Source organism: Misgurnus anguillicaudatus, unplaced genomic scaffold (assembly GCF_027580225.2).
Source record: "Misgurnus anguillicaudatus unplaced genomic scaffold, ASM2758022v2 HiC_scaffold_29, whole genome shotgun sequence".
Taxonomy (NCBI): Eukaryota; Metazoa; Chordata; class Actinopteri; order Cypriniformes; family Cobitidae; genus Misgurnus; species Misgurnus anguillicaudatus.
The window spans coordinates 4287529-4309171 of NW_027395279.1; the positions used below are offsets into that span (position 1 = coordinate 4287529).

General features: G+C 34.7%; 2 protein-coding genes across 2 annotated transcripts; both read right to left on the bottom strand.

Annotated features, from left to right (window-relative positions):
* Positions 1-762: 762 nt before the first annotated feature.
* Positions 763-8101, bottom strand: LOC141362865 (cytochrome P450 2K1-like). The gene is made up of 9 exons (XM_073865125.1): positions 7883-8101; positions 7647-7809; positions 6543-6692; positions 5997-6157; positions 3082-3261; positions 2731-2872; positions 2459-2643; positions 1469-1610; positions 763-1328 (listed from the first exon to the last, which is right to left on the bottom strand). The coding sequence occupies exons 1-9, from the start codon at positions 8087-8089 to the stop codon at positions 1141-1143; spliced, it is 1518 nt and encodes a 505-aa protein (XP_073721226.1). The 5' UTR covers positions 8090-8101; the 3' UTR covers positions 763-1140.
* A 2260-nt stretch (positions 8102-10361) lies between these two features.
* On the bottom strand, positions 10362-15384 carry LOC141362867 (cytochrome P450 2K1-like). Its single transcript, XM_073865127.1, has 9 exons — positions 15124-15384; positions 14888-15050; positions 14611-14760; positions 14369-14529; positions 13890-14069; positions 13532-13673; positions 13272-13456; positions 11526-11667; positions 10362-11413 (listed from the first exon to the last, which is right to left on the bottom strand). Exons 1-9 carry the CDS (start codon positions 15325-15327, stop codon positions 11226-11228), a joined length of 1515 nt encoding a protein of 504 aa, XP_073721228.1. The 5' UTR covers positions 15328-15384; the 3' UTR covers positions 10362-11225.
* Between the last annotated feature and the right edge of the window lie 6259 nt (positions 15385-21643).

Sequence of the window (21643 nt, forward strand, 5' to 3'; positions counted from 1 at the left end):
ATCTTACAAATCAATTACAATTTTGTTTTGTGATTTTGTTTATGGGTTTCTTGTTTGAACTGCTCGCTGGTCTTCAGAAAAATCTTCTTTGCTTTTCGGCATCTTCTGCATACTTGAACCCTGTTTACCAGCAACTGTATTCAGATAAGATATTTTTCACATTGCGTACAATCAAGAGACTCACACAACCATTACAATACACACAAACAATCAGTGATGTCAATACCATACAAATCAGGTGTACAGTATGTAAGCTTTTGGACAGTGTGATCAGTCTCCTACCATTAAACCAGTTTAGAGGAGGCTGAAGGCATAAAATCAAACTACTGTGTGCCGGTGACTGTTACAGAAAAGGGATTAAGAGGTCAAGAGGATCCGTCTTTTTTCAATTAATCTCATTTATAAGTACTTTTGCTACCATCAGCGTCTCAGATTGACTTATCACTGATGTGCATCTGATATCTGGTGTGTTCATTCACCCGTTACGGCAGTCCCGTATTCAGCAAGGGTGTCCTTTTATAAAAAGTGGACCTTTTGTAGTTTTACTCTCATTTTGTATTATTATTATTATATACGTTGCGTACAAGTTTACCAGATTCATTAAAGGAAAATCACAAAAGTGGTGCTTTTAACAAGATTATTGCTTCAGTAGAACTTTACTTTATCACTACTGTACTGACTTTATATAAATGGTAACTATTATCTGAGCAACAAAACTACAATTAATTTTGTTTAGAAATTTTAATAAATCAGTATTTCATATAATTTTTGTCCTTTTATTTAATTGAAGCTATTTTTGCATATGAGCACAGATTTTACATACAGTAAGTCTATTCATTAGCTGAGGTGTAGATCACTGGAGGTATTCTGTTTAATAAATTTAGTTTTATATTCAGCTTGTGTCACAGTTACAAAATTTACCAAAGGCAGTTTAATAAATGTATTATTTGTTTATGTTTTACTTTATAATTGCCTTTTAGCAAAATATCGGAACAAATATAAATTAATCAACTAAAAGCATAAGCATTATAATACAATAAAAGTAGCTTTGCACATTGTTGGCTAATAATTTCTTCCATTATTTACATATTTACATTTTGTATGTGCATTTTGTAAAATCAGTTCTAAAATGATCGATATTCAGGAGCGTTTGACGGCACACAATTTGTGTGGTGATGGATTCAATGTGATTCCAACGATTCCTTTGAGATCCAGTTCATCTCCAGACACTCTGGGTGGAGGAGTGAAACGAAAGGTTTGAAGAAGGGAGGTGAAGAACAGAAAGAGCTCCATCCTGGCCAAACTCTCTCCTAGACAAATCCTGCGGCCTGAGAGGGAAAGAGAGAGAGAGAGAGCGAGAGAGAGAGAGAGAGAGAGAGAGAGAGAGAGAGAGAGAGAAATTATTGCTCAAATGTATACATACTGCAAGCATACTACAACATCTTGTCTAGTATAGATCTGAAAGTACCTGCAGAAAAGGGCATGAAAGCATCGTTCTTAACAAACTGGCCCTTCTCATCAAGAAAGTGTTCTGGATAAAAGCTGTGTGGTTTCTTCCAAACACTTTCATCCCTTAATACAGACGTCAACAGAGGAATTACAGAGGTACCCTAGAAAACAAACAAAAGACCAAATTACAACATGTAAAGATTTTGGCAGTTTCTGCACTAACAACAACAACAACATTTATTTATAAAGCACATTTAAACACAATATAGACTGATTCCAAGCTAAAAACTTTTGTTTTAGCTGTAAAAAAATATTTGTCATTTACTTATTGATATCATTTACACATTTCAATAACATCAAATGATACAGTGGTATCAAGCCTTACTAAAAGGTAAAACTGAGAATTGTCTGCAAAACAGTGATATAAAATGTATTTCTAAAAAATAGAGGCAATGGAAGCACATAAAGGGAAAACAATAAAGGTCCCAAAACAGATCCCTGGGGTACACCACACAAAACAGGTCCAGATGAGGGGGGAAGATTTTCTAAAATTTCAGAAAAATTCCCATTCTCAAGGTAAGAAGCAAACCATTGTAATACATTGTATGGTAAATGTTAAATGGCAATCTAGTTGTTCAAGAAGAATGTTATGGTCAATGATGTCAAATGCAGACCTCAAGTGCAATAAACCAGCAAAACTCAAGAATCTGAATCCAGAGCAAACAAGATATCATTTGTAACCCTCAACAGAGCTTATTTAGTGCTATGTAATGATCTAAAACCAGACAGAAACCTGTCCAAAATATTCAAAGCATTCAAATACTTGAGTTTGTTTGTGAGCTGTGAAAACACTACATTCTCCAAAAGCTTAGGGATGAAAGGCAGTTTAGAGATCAATTACTTCACAGAGGTTGCACAATCGCGTGTACAAAAGCTCTTGAGATAAGAATGTGAGCTTTTACACACTACTGTAGCTGGCCTTTATTACACACATATCTTTTTGACAGACCTTTTTAATGAAATATCCATTGAAGTTCACATCACAGCTGGTCGTATGTGGTAGATTCATGGGCACTATGTTGGCCAGTCTCTGTACTTCATGGATCACAGCATCTGTGTAAGGTAAATTCTTTCTGTCATCCACTATAGGCTGACGTCCACCGATCACTCTGTCAATCTCCTCTTGAACTCGATCTGCATACAAACATAGCACATTATTGATCCTTCAGAAATGAATTCAGCCGGACAGAGGAAAGTCTTCATACAGTACTGTGTTTTTACCTTGGATATGAGGGTATTTGGCCATAATCATCAGACCCCAGCGCAGTGTTGTTCCTGTAGTGTCAGTACCAGCAACAAAAAGATTTGCCACAGACATAAGAAGATTGTCCTGATTGAAATGTGAGTCCTTCTTGTTGGATTTCTGACAAACACAAAATATTTTTTTTTTTCATTTCTGCCAACTCCATGAGGCTACAAAGTTCTATTCAACATTAAAAAATAAATGGATCATGTCATGGATAATATGCTCAACTAAACCCATCTTCCATCTGCTTGTGTAAGCGACTGATTTCTTTAAACATCCTTCTGTATTCAGTATGTGAAGAAAAACGCTGTAATGTATTTCCATACCTCGTCACTCTGTTTTCGGATTAGAAAGGAGTCAACAAATCCTCTGCTGTCCTGTGGATTCAGGGTCTCTAACAGCTCAGATATCAACTGTTTTATTGACTCTATGTTTTTTAGAGCATTTCTTATGATAGCCCTTTTGCTGTTCAGGAATGGACCCAGCCATGGAAATGTGTTATACAGCTACAAAAAGAGAGTAGAGACAAACAACATGAATGGCAGAGTTTTTGTGACATCTATAAAACATCTAGAAGACCTTTTATAACCTTTATTAGGGGATGCATAAATAGTGAAAGGAATGCCACCCTTAACATGTTATTATTAACCTACCCTAACATTGCTGAACACAACAAAAGTTTTGAAGTGAAGCTTTAAAGTCCCACCATTAATCTTTTAATTCTATAGCCATGTAACAGCTTTATGTGAAAAACAAAAGTATTCAGTATTTTTTGTGTCCCATAAAACAGAGAAATGTCATATGGGTTTGGAACAACATGGAAGAGGAAATTATTTCAGAATTGTAATTTTTGGGTTAACTACCCAGCCAACATTTCTATATAAGACCCATATGGGTATGGATTGGGCTAAAAAATGGGCCCTATAGGATTGTCCGGAGGTTCCGTAATGGCCTCATGTCAGTTGCCCAAGGATTGCACTTGCCACTAGCTGGGCCCCACCTGTGCAACATGCACAAAAACTATATTAGTCCCAGATGTGTGTTTACAAGGGCTTAAAATATGGGTTGTAAGTGGGATTGTCCGTGGGTTCCATATCCGCTCCATTTAAAGTGCCCATGTAGGTTATCTGCAGGATCTCACTGGGTGTTTGGTGGGCCCTAATTGGGCAATATGAACAATGCCCATATTGGGCCCAGATTTGAGTTTTATGTGGGTACTACATAGGAATAACATGGTCATGAAATATGGGTTGTAGATGGGATTGTACATGGGTTCCATGTTTGCCCCTTGTCTATACTGGGTATAGACAAGTTCAACCAGGTGTTGGGTCAAAAAGAGATGAACCCAACACGTTGGTTTATAATTTAACCTATGCTGGGTTGTTTATACCCGGGTGATTCTCACGAATTGAAACACCACGGCACTAATGATTTTAGCTTTAAAATGTTTAATATAGTAACATTAAAAAGCATCAGAATTAACACAATACTGTGTTCTACCTTGCACAATGTGTGATTTCAACATAAGAATTTATAATTGGAAATTTTATCTCATTTTCTGCTGAAATTCTCATTACCGCAATGTGTCCGGCTGTGTTTGAACATGCGTTATGTTGTAATTTAATCAAATTAACACAAAAATATTAAGAAAAAAAATAAATGGATGTTTTGCTAGACTACTTCAGATGACAGAAAAAAATATTAACTGAATATTCATGTATAATAATAATGAAGAAAAATTAGGAAAATGATGTGTCCATGCCTGATGTTCTCATCCTCCGCAACACTTTTTGAGAACAGTTTAAGCACACATATAGAATTTTAATAAAGTTTGATTTTGAGTGACCAAGCACATGGACCAGTTACTTCAAGATGGCTACCAGGTAAGATCATTTTTTTACAGTTAATTTGAAATATTGTCTTTTCAGAATGCTTACACGACATTTTGATTATCATTACCGCAACAGATGCTTATTAAATGTTAATTTAATTAATAGAAGCATAATACTTTGATTTTAAATGCATGTGCAGAATCTCCAAATTATGTTCTTTCAGGTTTGTCATGTCATTTTGAAAATATGTCAGTGTTGATGTTTTCTGACTGTTGCGGTAATGAGATTTTTTAGGACTAATTTTTTAAATTATGTTACAAAAAGTGTTAAATGATAAGTAAAAGTTTTTAAATTAATGTTCCCATTTACTCCAGACTTTGTTTTTCAATGTCTGGTGGGGAAAAAAGTAAATTTAAGCAATTTTTACATTTTCATGCTTGACATTTTTAAAACCAAGTTTTCGTGAGAATCACCCACCCATTGATATGTCATGCTTAGCCAAAGTCATGAGAATCATGGGCCATTTGAATGGTCAAGGACTGTCAAAGAGGCCACATGACTGACACTTAAAGCAACCAATCACGTTTCACTTTGTGCCATGTCAAGTTTAGAGGCATGAGATGTTGCAACTATAACAGACCAGTGTGTAACCATCATTCACAAATGTCTCTAAAGTTAACAACAATATAAAAACATGTTAACTATTTGCATACTTTTAAACATGCAGGGGCAGTTTCGCAGACAGGGATTAGACTAGTCCTAGACTAAAATAAATGTAAGAGCTTTCCAAACTGAAAAAACTTGGATTGACATGTCTTAAAATGCATAAGTCCCATTTTTGCCTCAAAATGCACACAAGCAATGTTTTTAGCAAGGCATGTTCATTAAAACTAGTTATTTTCCTAATTAAATTGAGGCCTAGTCCTCAGGCCCACCCTGCAGCATTTATTTGATCTTAATATGAAGAGTTTCGTTGCAAAACGAGATAAATCCATTTTTTAACATTTTTCTCAAAACATGTTTATTATTATGTTATCATGTTATTATTTTGTTTTATGGTGCTACTTAGCTGTATTTTAACTTATGAAGGTTTAAATCAAAACAAACCAAATGCAGTTGAATTGAAATTAATTGGAATGCACAACCAAAAAACTAGATTTCTAAACAATTAAAAAAACAGTGGTTATCTCGTTTTGCAACGAAACTCTTCATATATCGTCACTGATGTAAACATGAAAGCTTTCTTCTTCAATCAAACAGCTTTATTTTGTTTTCGGGCGGAATGTTAAAGATTGCAACACACACAAGAACGGGTATTGGTATTGGTTTTAAGACAACTTTTATGAAAGGTTTAGATCCACTTGTAGTAAATGTAGATGGCAACAATGCAATTTAAAATATTTATTTACCCGCATAGAAACAGATCCACCAAGCCGAACGTTTTCATTTGCCCTGTCAACCATTGCTGTAAAGCGAGGATCTGTGTATTCAAATCTGCTGCCATACACAATAGATGAGATGATGTTTGATACAGCGTAGTTCACGGGTTGAGTTGTATCGAAGGCTTTCCCTGTAAAAACAAACAAACTCTCTCTATGAATCTTATAAAGCAGTGGTTCTCAAACTGGGGGCCGGGGCCCCCAGGGGGACCGCGAGATGGTGCCAGGGGGGCCGCAGTTTTATGACATTTTATAAAATACATTAATTTACCATGAATTCTGTGTAGTTACACCTAAAAAATAAGGCTACTACCTAACAGCACTACTTTGAATAATGTAAAATGTTTTGTTTAATTAAAATTTTAAGTTTTAGAAATGGTTTTGTCATAAAAAATTTTTTGGGGGCCGCGATGGAATGTGCCGTACACAAGGGGGGGCCGCATGCTGAAAAAGTTTGAGAACCACTGTTATAAAGTACGAGTATGACTTCAGATGTCCATTTGTGTATTGTCGTACCTTGAAACTTCTCAAACCCTTCTTTCAGATATTGAATTTCCTCCACAATTTTGTCTTCACATCCTCTCTTGCCCATCCCAAAGTCACGCAGGTTAGTCAGAGCGAAGCGTCTCATCTCTTTCCAGCTCTCTCCATTGGCAAAGATGATCCCTGATCAAAACACAAACATAGGGTTAGGTAAGGGTTAGTTCACACCATGAATGACAATTTTATGAATATTATAAAGCGACGAGAAACTTTTGTGCACAAAGAAAACAAAATGAGCGGTTTTATTCAACAATTTCTCCTCCTCTTTTTGTTCCTGACGTAACAATTTCCTTTTTTTATTTAAGCCGTTATGCAAACATTGTAAACAATACTTAAACAGCCCGTATTAATGCACAAATTAAAAGTGTATTCTGTGTCTGTACACTGGCAGCTACGTTATCAGGTGCGGAGAACAAATGGTTAAAATTGCTTATTTTGTTTTCTTTGAGCACAAAAGTGTTCTTGTTGCTTCATAATATCATTATTAGACGACTGATGGAACATAGACCTTTTTGGCAATGTTTTTCATTCTTTTCTGGGCTTGATTGTGAAATTGTGTTTTTTTCTAAACACCAAATGGTCGAATTCAACACATAATATCTAGATCAATATCTAAAAACAATTTAAATCAAATTTAGATCATTATTTATGTGAATTTTTCATAAAAAATTGATATTTTACAGGCAAGCTAATGGTGTAGTTGAGGAATTTAGTGGTAAACAGGTACAAAAGTACTTCATATCTCCCAAAACACAGCATTAATTTATAGATGGGAAGTAAATGAAAAAAAATATATATTGTTTGTATCATTAAAAATGTATAGATTTTTTGTAATCACCCTTTTTATTTCTGAGGTTATTTTTATCCCCAGGGAACTGTAACGTACACAGGAAGCTTATGGGGCTTATGAGGGTTAAATACAGCCTGTATGCAGTTACGGCTCACACAGAAAGAGGCGGAGCTTAACAGGTTATTGCAAGTAACAACACATCATGCGCACATGAATCATCACTTATCTTAAACAGAAAACCGTGAATTGAGTACATGGTAAATAATGCACGTTTATGTTCTTCTTACCACATCCTTCATAAAGTAGTTTGAAACCAGGTTGAATATCTCGATCTCCAAACTCTTCTGCTCGGTTCACGAGCGCCTCTTTAACAGTTTTGTATCCGGTCAAGATTACAAATTTATTGGGACCCAAAAACACTTGGAATACGTTTCCATATGTTTTAGAAAGCTGGAGGTTACAGAGTAAAACTTGAGTAAAGAAATCTCTAAATAAAGGTTTTATTCTTGTTAAGATGTCTCACCTCACAGAGAGTATCAAAAGGTCTTTCCAGGTCCAGTGTCAGCAGGTTTCCCAGCAGTGGAAGTGGTTTGGGTCCTGGTGGATCTTTTCCTTCTTTGTGAGATTTGGAGTTGGATGAAAGCACATATAAAACCAAAATCACAAGCAACGCAGCCAGTATTGTACCACTGCTGGAAAACTGCAGAAGTGTCTCAAAAACAGCCATCATTAAATCTGTAATGATCTGCACAGGACTGCACGACTCTGCTGTATTCATACATTTATAGCAGGTAGAGGAGGGCGGGACCTTAAATCTATAGGGAGTTATTCTCCAAAACAAAGAAACCATAACAGAGGGCTGGTACGATCGTGTCAGCATATAGAGAGATGTACAACACCCTTTGATGAATGATTAAACTTACATTTCAGATAAAATATCTAGAGTTTGGTTCCAAAACGCAATAAATCCATTTTGACAAATTTCGGTAAAAATGTGTTTTCTATACCAAGAAAGTGACAAGATGAAAACCACTATTTTCTGTTACAAACTTTCACATAGCATCTTTAGGTTATAATAACATAAAAATTTAAATCCATAATTTGATTTTCGAAGATTTATTATAAAAACGAATTATTTTTTCCACAAAATGCAATAAATCCATGACAAGTTTTTTTTTTCAAAATGCTATAAATCTATTCAATCAATGTATAAATGTGCATTCATCTTTGCCATGTTATATTCATTTAGTTGACTAATTGTATCTACTGATTAAAAAAATAAACATTAATGGCATTAATCAAAACACTTTGTCATATTAAGATGATTGTCATTGCTGTGGTTATACTTGACGTCGTCGCTTAACTTTTTTTTTTCGCAGTGATCAGCTGTAAAATGTTTTGGTCCTGCTCAATTTTCGTTGACTTTTAGTAAAATAATGGAAAGTTTTTCATAAGGTCCCCTGGGGTCAATGTGTTAGCATGAGAGCAACTTGATGGAGTCGGGAGAACAAGTGGACAGAAAACCATCACAGGTTTATCAATGCTATTAAAGTATTATTTTGTTTTTTCTTGTTTGTTGATCACGAAGTACAAAGTAGATGAGGAAAACTAGGATTCTGTGTATTCAACGCGCAGCCATTGTTTGTTTACATTGCATGGAATTGTGCTCTGTAATTTGTGGAGCGGATTTATTGCATTCTGTAGAAAAGGAGGAGTGGCGTTAATCGCGTTTTGGGAAAAAAGGAAGAAAAGATGACAGAATAACATGGCGGATATTGGATTTTGCGTAAAATTAAGAATTTCCTTTTAAATACTGACCTGATATAATACTGATTTTGGCAGTAACTCATTTTTTTTTAAATGGCGTTTATCGTGTTTTGGAAACAAACTCTTCATTTATATATCATATTTGCACCCATACCATTGCTCATACATATAGTATACATACATACTTAAAATAAAGATTTAAGAAAGATAATGTGATATTTTCTAAACCAGTCAAGTCATGTGAGCTTGTGCACTCTGACACACAGATCTCATGTTACCTTTGTCCCATTGAAAACCACAAAAAAATCTTACCTGCTTTTACTTTTTATTGGGCTGTGCATACATTTGGATGAATATTTAAACTGTTAGGAGAATAAAACTGGTGAGAATGTAATGTAAAATGTAAAGGACTTGTGTTGCTTCGAGGTTTCTTCAATAGCATGCATTCAACCTCATTTCATGAAAACTTATCCTAGTCCTGGACTAAAATGCATGTTTGAGCTGCCTTCATTTAAAAACAACTAAAAACAATATGTTAAGATACTGTATTACTGCACACCAGTATTGTTTTTTGTAAGGTATGTTTGTAATATAACTATAGGCTTAGTCCTGACTTTCTGTCCAGGAAACCACTCCTTAATGTCTGGCTGGTCTGGTTAAACTACAATTCTAAATACTTTTTTCTACTTAATTTTTTGCTGTACAGGTATGTATGCATTGTGTCTTTTTAAAATGACTGTGTGAGTATGCCACAACTTACTATCCCCTATTTTAAAGTATTTTTTCAGCAGACCCCCTTGACCTAAATTATTTGCTTGAAGTACCCCTTGAAATTTTAAGAAAATATTTCAATAATTTATTAGCACATTTAATTTTTAACATTTAAAACATTTATTTTTCAGTGGTTTTAAGTGTTTTCAGTAGTGTTTTATATAGTTCTGTTTATTATTACATGTTATTGGACTTTCATCTGGTCATTTACTTTTAATGGTACTGATGGGGTCATAAGTGTGCATATACCTTGCAGAAACTGGAGAATGCTGAACATTTGAATAAAGAATTTTTAAAATTAAGCTTTGTTTTTAATGTAGTCCTGCCCTGAACAAGTTATTTCACATGAGAAATGTTTACAGAAAATTTGCAACACAAAATAATAACAGAATTTGTAAAAAAAAAAAAAAAAAAAACTAAACCAATTAAAAAGTTAACATAAACCTGATTCCTAATACTGTAAGTTACAAATCAATTACAATTTTTGTGTTTTGTGATGTTCGTTTATGGGTTTCTTATTTTCAGCATCTTCTGCATCTTTGAACCCTGTTTATCAGTGACTGTATTCAGATTAAATGTTTCACATTGCGGACAATCAAGAGACTCACACAACCATTACAATAGATGCAAACAATCAGTGATGGTCATGAAGTCAATACCAAACATTTAAAAATCAGGTGTACAGTATGTAAACTTAGTGAAAGGGGCATCCTTTTTTTCAAAAAGTGGACCTTTTGCAGTTTTCCTCTCATTTTGTATTATTATTATATACGTTGCATACAAGTTTAACAGATTCATTAAAGGAAAATCACAGAAGTGGTGCTTTTAACAAGATTAGGATTTATAGAGCTTTGATCACTTCATCACTACTGTATGACTGACTTAAAATTGTATTATCTGAGAAACAAAACTATTAATCTTATTTAGAAATTGTAATAAATCAGTATTTCATATAATTTTTGTCGTTTTATTTAAATGAATCTATTTTTGCCTATAAGCACATATTTTGCATACAGTAAATTTATTATTAGCTGAGGTCTTCTGTTTAATAAATTCAGTTTTATATTCAGCTTGTGTCACAGTTACAAAATTCACCAAAGGCAGTTTAATAAATGTATTATTTGTTTATGTTTTTCTTTATAATTGCCTTTTAGCAAAACATCTGAACAAATAAAAATGAATCTACTGTAAGCATAATCATTATAATACAATAAAAGTAGCTTTGCACATTGTTGGCTAATAATTTCTTTCATTATTTACATATTTACAGTTTTTGTATGTGCATTTTGTGAAATCAGTTCTAAAAATATCCATGTGTGGATGGATATTCAGGAGCGTTTGACGGCACACAGTTTGTGTGGTGATGGATTCAATGTGATTCCAACGATTCCTTTGAGATCCAGTTCATCTCCAGACACGCCGGGTGGAGGAGTGAAATGAAAGGTTTGAAGAAGGGAGGTGAAGAAAAGAAAGAGCTCCATCCTGGCCAAACTCTCTCCTAGACAAATCCTGCGGCCTGAGAGAGAGAGAGAGAGAGAGAGAGAGAGAGAGAGAGAGAGAGAGAAATGAATTATTGCTCAAATGTATACATCCTGCAAGCATACTACAACATGTAGATTTGAAAGTACCTGCAGAAAAGGGCATGAAAGCGTCGTTCTTAACAAACTGGCCCTTCTCATCAAGAAAGTGTTCTGGATAAAAGCTTTGTGGTTTCTTCCAAACACTTTCATCCCTTAATACAGACGTTAACAGAGGAATTACAGAGGTACCCTAGAAAACAAACAGAAGACCAAATTACACATGTACAAATTTTGGCAGTATCTGTCGCTAACAACAACAACAACAACAACAACAACATTTATTTATAAAACACATTTAAACACAATATAGATTGATCCAAAGTACAGATCAGATCTACACAATAAAAACAACAATTACAGGTTTTCAAAAGCTAAAGAGTAAAACTATGATTTACAGTAGAGAAGAGTATGTAGATTAATGTAAAAATGTCCAATAAAGGAGTAGACCTTTAGTCAAGTCCTATGGCTGCATTTTGAACAACTTGCAATCGTGACAATAAAGATTGAGGGAGACAACCCTTACGAAAATTAGCTCTGATTTTCCTACAGTTAAAACAAAAAAAATGTTTACTGTAGTAAAACCATGGTAACCACAAAATATCCATAGTTTTGACAACCAAGGTTTTCAAAAACCATAGTTAAACCATGGTTAGTGTAGTAAAACTATAGTTTTGCTGATCATAATCAGTACACCAAAAAAAAAACATGGGTACTACACTTTTACCACAATAAAACCATGGTTAATTTTCGTAAGTGCAGAATAAAGACAGCTGCAATAATTGAAAACAAGTATTGTGATATTACAAGAGCAAGAATCACAAATTCTAAATATTTGCTTAAAAGCCGATTCTTTAACTTTGCAACAGATCTTAAATTGAAAAAGCTTCTTCTAATAACAGCTCTGATTTGTTTATCAAAAAATTGTGAAGAGTCCAATATCACTCCATGATTTTAGATTTGTTTGCATACATTAGTTAAAAGAGAACCTTATTGGGCTTCCACAGCATGGAATTTGCAAGACAACTAAGAATTAAAAACTCTTTTTAGCTGCAAAAATGATTTGTCATCCACTTCTTGATATCATTTACACATTTCAATAACATCAAATGAACCAGTGGTATCAAGCCTTACTGGAAGGTAAAATTGGGAATCGTCTACAGTACAAAACAGTAATATAAAATGTTGTATTTCTAAAAAACCGTTAGGGGCAATTAAAGCATATAAAGGGAAAACAATAAAGGTCCCAAAACAGATCCCTGGGGTACCTCACAAAAAACAGGTGCAGATGAGGGGGGATGATTTTTTACATTTACAGAAAAATTCCCATTCTCAAGGTAAGAAGCAAAACATTGTAATACATTGCCATTAACATTTACCATACAATCTAGTCGTTCAAGAAGAATGTTATGGTCAGTGATGTCAAATGCAGACCTCAAGTGCAATAAAACCAGCAAAACTCAAGAACCTGAATCCAGAGCAAACAATTTATCATTTGTAACCCTCAAAAGAGCTGACTCAGTGCTATGTAATGATCTTAAACCATATAGGAACATGTCCAAAATATTAAAAGCATTCAAATAAGACTGGAGTTTGTTTGTGAGCTGTGAAAACACTACATTCTCCAAAAGCTTAGAAATGAAAGGCAGTTTAGAGATTGATTACTGCACATTTCCGGATCAAGTTGAGTTTTTTCAACAAAGGTTGCACAATTGCATTTACAGCAGCTCTTGAGATAAGAACGTGAGCTTTTACACACTAGCTGGCCTTTATTAAACATATATCTTTTTGACAGACCTTCTTGATGAAATATCCATTGAAGTTCACATCACAGCTGGTCGTATGTGGTAGATTCATGGGCACTATGTTGGCCAGTCTCTGTACTTCATGGATCACGGCATCTGTGTAAGGTAAATTCTTTCTGTCGTCCACCATTGGCTGACGTCCACCAATCACTCTGTCAATCTCCTCTTGAACTTGATCTGCATACAAACACAGCACATTATTGATCCTTCAGAAATTAATTCAGCCAGACCGAGGAAAGTCTTTTTTTTTACCTTGGATATGAGGGTATTTGGCCATAATCATCAGAGCCCAGCGCAATGTTGTTCCTGTAGTGTCAGTACCAGCAGCAAAAAGATTTCCCACAGAGATGATAAGATTGTCCTGGTGGAAATGTGAGTCCTTCTTGCTGGATTTCTGACAAACACAGAATGCAACATTTATTCATTTCTGCCAAATCCATGAGGCTACAAAGTCCTATTCAACATTAAAAAACAAAATGGATTATGTCATGGATTATATGCTCAACTAAACCCATCTTGCATTGTGTACTGCTTGTGTAAGTGACTGATTTCTTTAAACTTCTTTCTGTATTCAGTATGTGAAGAAAAACCCTGTAATGTATTTCCATACCTCGTCGCTCTGTTTTCGGATGAGAAAGGAGTCAACAAATCCTCTGCTGTCCTGTGGATTCAGGGTCTCTAACAGCTCAGATATCAACTGTTTTATTGACTCTATGTTCTTTATAGCATTTCTTATGACAGCCCTTTTGCTGTTCAGGAACGGACCCAGCCATGGAAATGTGTTATACAGCTACAAAAATAGAGTAGAGACAAACAACATGAATGGGACATCTATAAAATATCTAGAATATCTTTATGACCTTTATTAGAAGATGCACAAATAGTGAAAGGAATGCCACCCTTAACATGTTATGTTCAACCTAGCATTGGGTCAAAAAGGGATGAACCCAAGACGTTGGGTCATAATTTAACCTATGCTGGCTTGTTTATACCCACTGATATGTCAAATATAGTCTTGCGTAGCCGAAGGCATGGTCCACTTGTAGTAAAATGTAAATAGCAACAATGTAATTTAAAGTATTTATTTACCCGAATAGAAACAGATCCACCAATCCGAATGTTTTCATTTGCCCTGTCAACCATTGCTGTGAAGCGAGGATCTGTGTATTCAAATCTGCTGCCATACACAATAGATGAGATGATGTTTGATACAGCGTAGTTCACGGGTTGAGTTGTATCGAATGCTTTCCCTGTAAAAACAAACAAACTCTCTTGATGAATCTTATAAAGTATGAGTATGACTTCAGATGTCCAGATGTGTATTGTCGTACCTTGAAACTTCTCAAACTCTTCTTTCAGATACTGAATTTCCTCCACAATTTTGTCTTCGCTTCGTCTCTTGCCCATCCCAAAGTCACGCAGGTTAGTCAGAGCAAAGCGTCTCATCTCTTTCCAGCTATCCCCATTGGCAAAGACAATCCCTGACCAAAACACCAACAAATACCCAGATGATTGATTGGACCATTATCTTTCATTTGGGAGAACTCTGCCCTTCTACATGTGTACATGGTTGTGCAAATAAATACTTAAAGTTTAAGATCTTCTTACCATCTCCTTCATTAAGTAGTTTGAAACTAGGTTGAATATCTCGATCACCAAACTCTTCTGCTCGATTCACGAGCGCCTCTTTAACTGTTTTGTATCCGGTCAAGACCACAAATTTATTGGGACCCAAAAACACTTGGAATATGTTTCCATATGTTTTGGAAAGCTGGAGGTTAAAGAGTAAAACATGAGTAAAGAAATCTCAAAATGAAGGTTTTATTCTTGTTAAGATGTCTCACCTCACAGAGAGTATCAAAGGGTCTTTCCAGGTCCAGCGTCAGCAGGTTTCCCAGCAGTGGAAGTGGTTTGGGTCCTGGTGGATCTTTTCCTTCTTTGTGAGATTTGGAGTTGGATGAAAGCACATATAAAACCAAAACCACAAGCAAGGCAGCCAGTATTGTACCACTACTGGAAAACTGCAGAAGTGTCTCAAAAACAGCCATTTTAAATCTGTAATGAACTGCACAGGACTGCACGACTCTCTGCTGTATTCATACATTTATAGCAGATAGAGGAGGGAGGGACCTTGTGTAAATCTAGGGGGAGTTATTCTGAAAAACAAAGAAACCATAAGAGCATATAGAGAAATATATGACACCCTTTGATGAATGATTAAACTTACATTTCAGAAAAAAAGATCTCCTAAAGCCAAAATTACAAAAGTGTAACATATTTGCACCCATAGTATTGCTCATACATACAATACAGTACATACATACTTGATTTAAGAAAGATAATGTGATATTTCCTATACTAGTCAATACATGTTAATGTGCGCACTTGAACTGCGACACACAAATCTCATGTTATCTTTGTCCCAATGAAAACTACAATAACCTCTTACCTGATTTAACTTTTTATTGGGCTGTGCATACATTTGGATGAATATTTAAACTGTTAGGAGTGTAAAACTTCATTTGCTGATTCAGCACACTGGTGAGATGGCTTATAAACTAAAGTTAACTTGAAAATGTAAAGGACTTCGAGGTTTCTTCAAAGGCATGCATTCCCTTAAATTTTCGCCTGCTGTCTTCTGGATTGACTGTACTGAACTCCTGCTCCATCTCATCTCAAACTCAGCATTAGTGAACTTTTGCACACTGTATGTTAGTTATATATTTGTACCTAAAAGCTCTCACATTTAAATTTGAGATCAGATTAAAATATGAATTCATCTAAAACTGAAGGTTTGGGGTTTGCACACCAAAGCGTTTAAACACAGCAGAAAACACCAGGCGGATACCGACTGTAGGCGCTTGCCAGCTTTTTTCCAGTTGAGCACTTTTGTTATGATACTTTGCTTTGTTTATCAGTCGTTGAACGATGCGCCAGTTGGTTGTTGTAGTATTTGTCCCGCCCCTCATCCACTGTGATTGGACGGCCGAGTGAGAAGTGACACTGATGAGCTGATCATTCTTCCTCAAGTTAAACTTTTTTCAACACAGACAGAAAAGCAGAGCGCTGGGGCAAAGCGCAGAAAAAAACACCAGCTGCTGGCTTTTTTGAAAATTGAAAACATACGGCGGCCGTGCATGCCCCCTTAAAAGTTAAATGTACAAATACTTAAAATATTAAGAGATGATTACTTTATTGTTTAAGTAAAGACAATATCTGGGTTAACAGTGTATTTTCCAAATGCTCATGTCATTTATTATCAGATGGGCTTTAACATACTGGAATATAAACTGTGTCTCTGACCTCTGTCACACTTTAAGCTGTACTGACTTCTAACCTCTTTCACACACCTGATTATGCAATGTTTGTGTGACAGATGCTAAATTTGTTCAATGTAAAACCTGTATGTCCTGTCTGTTTATCAAGTCTCATGTGTGTCACTCCATCCAGTCCCATAATGACTCACGAAAGTCAGTCTGATAGAGTCAGACAAAATAATGTTAAGGTTTGGTTGTGTTCTGCCTCAAAGATCTAGTATGACAATAAAATCATTTAAACCAATCAATGAAGTGTAACAATGTTTGTTTTTAAATTGTATTATTATTATTATTAATTACAGCACTTTGGTCAACTTCTGTTGTATTAACTATGTGCTTTATAAATAAATTGAACATTGAACAATATTTAATGCTAATTTATAGATTTTTTTTACTTTTTTATTATAAGTGCAAAACATACAACATACAATTAAACAGAATACTAAACAACAAAACAAAACAAAACAAAACAAAACAGAAAACAAAAAAGCAATTGTGATGATGGTATTGTTATGAAGCTATTATAATAAGCAAAATAATAATAATAATAAATTAAACTGATAATAATTTAGATGATGATATTGTTATGAAGCAATGATAATAATAATAATAAAAAATAATACACATATTTACATAATAATAATAAAATGTATATGAAGCAATGATAATAAGCAAAATAGTATTATTATTATTATTATTATTATTAATCCTAATAATATGATTAATAATAATACTAAAAACAAAACATATAATATTATATAAAAGAATGGTGATAATATTAATATTTTGTAAAAAAAAAATGGCAACAGTAATATCTATAATAATAATAATAATAATAATAACAATATGTATATTATTTAATAATAGTATGTACAATAGTGGTATTAATAGCAATAATAATTCTTGTTATGATTACTGGAATATTTTTCCTTATTTTCTTTTAATGCCCATAATAACTTAAATAAATAATAATAATTATGATTATTATTGATAGTAATAATATCAATAATACTAAAAACAAAACATATATTATATAAAAGAATGGTGATGATATAAATATTTTATAAAAAAAATGGCAACATTAATGTCAATAATAATAACAACAACAACAACAGCAACACACATACTCAACACATACCACACCAATCAAAACATCATAACAGTGTATGTTTTAATGATTTTTTTTACTTTTTAATTTTAACCTCCTAACACCTGAGTTTTGGTTTGTCTTTTTTTCAGATTTCTACCAGCTATTTGGGGTTAGGAAGAACCAATAATAACTATTTTTTTTTTCTTTGAACATGTAGCAGTGTAATTGTCCATGTTTGTGTACAACAGGTTCCAGTTACACAGAATTAAATACTATGGTGCAAACAACACAAAAATGTGATTCTTAGGAGGTTAATGTTTTAAGGATTTTTTGCTACCGTGTTGGGTTGCACCTGACCTGCTGAAATCTTCTGTTCACCTGCCGTCCTGCACAGCTTCAGACAGATCTGTCAATCATTCATATCTCCGTGTAATAAAGGCCAATAAACAGATCTAGAAAGTATAAAACTGTTTCTTCATTCTCGGTTAGGTGAAGGTTTACCTCCGTTTGACCTATGTCATTTAGTCCTGATACAGTTTTAGGTCAACCAGATGTGTCAATAATAAACCTGCATTGCGTCATGCATCAGCAGATCTACAACTACTCCTGCATATGCTCCTGTATAGCTCTGTTAGCAGAACGAAAGGTCATGGGTTCGAACCCAAAAAACACACTAATACTGATAAATTACAGCATATAATGCACTGTATGTCGCTTTGCCAGATGAGTAAATTTAATCCAACAACTTGTAAACTTTTATGTCCTGCGCAATATATCTGTGTGGGCTGACATCTTTTATGATGCAGTTCAGTGACATTTAAGAAACCAATAAACTTATGTTAGTAAAACATGTCTATAGTAAATGTGAACACCTTGCCAGGACACCTATATGTGAACCTGAGACGTTTATTCATTTAAATTTAGAAACTTACTGTAAATATACCTTGGCTTGCATGCATTGCATTTGAGATTAAAGGTGTCGTTGAATGTAAAACTGTATTTATCATAAATGAATAATAAGAGTTGTGTACATGACATATAATGAATCTGGATTGTTTCCTCCTTCTTATGTAAACCTTGTGCATGCAAAAGGTCGCTGGAAAACAGACCAATCTCCAAATAACATCAACTGTGACGTTCGGTCAAGATGTATGACCCCAACATTAAATTACACATTAAATTAATTACAATGTTGTTAAAATGCTTGTCCATGGCACGACATTCAGCTTTTTTTTCGTGCCTTGAGCATGAATGTCTTTTCATGACACTTGCAGGAGTTTCTATAAATAGTTTTTCACACAACTTTCTTTTTCATGTCATTTCTCTTATTGTTTTGCGTGACTATGCACAGTCTGGCACAGTCTTTAATCATATTTTAATTTGTCTACAATTGCACAATTAATGGTGATATCCAGATAAATGTCAATTAATATTGTTGAGTCATGTCGTCAATAAAGAGAAAACGTTCCCTGAAGAATTTCTACCTCACATTCATATTTCCGATATCCACTAGGTGGCGATCTTACCCAACTTAAACACTTGTGCATTCACTCAACACTAAAACACAGTGTAGTTTTGATCAGGCTCTGAATCTGATCTCTTACAAAAGTTCTTCACAAAAATGGAATTATCTCCACTTTTAGCTGAAAATTTGAGAGGTGATAAGAGAACAAATGAAGGTAGGATGAAACGGGGGATTTTTTAAGCGAAGGGTCTGTTCTTTCATTTGATATTTTATGTTTATTTAAAGAAGATAATTTTCTGTAAGGCATTAAACTAAAACTGGGTGGCAACTTAAAAAAAAAAAACGCTGACGGGGAAAGAGTTAAGCATGCTTCCAATCATATTTGATCATCACTTCAACAGTGGCACGATATAAATGTTAATGTATCAATTAGATGACTGTTAATTTATGAAATTCTGCTATACATTTGAAGTAACCGTTTTATAAACGCAATAAGCCCCGCGAAGCAGTGGTGTTACAGTGCATTTTATAACAACTAAAAGCCAATTTATACTTTTGCGTCGGGGTTACGCCGTAGGGTACGCCAGACGCTACGCACATAGGCAACGCCGTCATGAGCATTTATACTTCTGCGTTTGTGTTGCTCTGCAGTTACACCGCCGAAATGCGTAGGAGGAAACACAATGCATTCACGCCGACCAATCACAGATCTTGCGGTCCGTGTCGTTTTGACGTGTAGTTACATTTTTGAGGAGGTGCACGTCAGGTACTGCGAAGGCTACGGCGACAGGGTTCGCGTCTATGCGTATGTTACGGGGTACCTATAACGCGCACCTAACGCAAAAGTATAAATTGGCCTTAAGGGGGTAACAACGCCCCTTAGCTGTTATAAATTGCACTGGTAAACCCCTGCTTCTTGGGGCTTATTGCTTTATTAGACTGATATTTATCTTACCAATTTCGTGACTTCACGGCAAACAAAGAAGTTTTGTCTTTACAGTCCCAATACTTATTGGTATATGAATAAAAAAAACAACAAACAGTTGGTTTACTGAAGTGGATATCAAACTGCAAGGTGCCAGAAAGCCCCAGTTCCAAGAGTTTTATAAAATACATTAATTTATTATAAATTCTGTGTAACTAAACATCAAATTGAGATTGTTTTATAAATAAAAGGCACCCAACAAAGGGGTGGGGGGGGGTGTGGCACACCCACAAAGTTTAAGAACCACCACCAACAACACAAAAGACTGCTGCATAACACAGTTAGTTAATTTGCACAAGGCAGATTTAATTTTAAAAAAAAGAAATGTCAATACTTATATTTTACACATGGTTAATTTAGTGATACAGTAGTCAGGATTACAATTCCCTTTGTGTTATAGTATACACAACCATTTTAAATCAACATTGTCATCATTAACATTTTCAGGTTCACCTTCTTTCTCTTCAAAATGCAATATTTCAGTTTCATATCAAGCAGATCAGACACAACAGCCAGAGCACTGTGCAAAGAGTATGACAAACAGATCAATTCATGAAAAACAAAACATACAAAATCTGTGATCAAGTCACCAATAAAGCCCTGTATTATGTCAGTTTTGTCTACGTCAGGGTTACGTTGACGAACAAACCCCGAGTTTTTCCCACCGCTAAAAAATTACATTCAATAAAGGTGAATCTGGACGGAAAGATGCACCGATGCAAAGTAAAGAATGGAAGTAAGTGAAACATGCAATCTGATGAAGACTCGCCGATGTTATAAAGAATCAACTTTAATGCACTTTATATGAATTCAGCAGCACTTTTTACTTCTCCTAACACATTAAGTCACTTAACTTGAAGCGGACGGTGTTGTAACTTTATAATTATTATTATTTTTTTTTTTGTAGTGTTTCATTAAGGCTTCACTCATGAAACACAATAATGTGCATAATGTTGCATTGAAAAAAATCTTACAAGAAAGCTTGCAAGTCGAGTTTCATGAATGAAGCCCACTGTTGCATTAAATTCATTGCAGCAGTTCAAGTCAGAATGCTTTACCAACAATCCAAAAAAAAAAAACGATTATGGATCTGAATGTGAATGAATTGGTCCACATTAGTAGTGCAAGTAGTGAATAACTGATCCAATGAACACAAATTCCCATAACTAAAGAGATGGACGTAACTAAAGATCATTCATTAAAGGGATACTTCACCGATTTAGCATTCAGCTTTGTATCTGTAGAAACCCGGCAGTATTACTGAATGACCATGTTTTCCTCCCTCATTTCCCCCTGAGAGGAGAGATATCTGCATTTTGGTTCTGCAAAAAAGTCCTCCGATGATGCAAAAATCGTCATATTACATCATCGGAGGACTTTTTTGCAGAACCAAAATGCAGATATCTCTCCTCTCAGGGGGAAATGAGGGAGGAAAACATGGTCATTCAGTAATACTGCCGGGTTTCTACAGATACAAAGCTGAATGCTAAATTGGTGAAGTATCCCT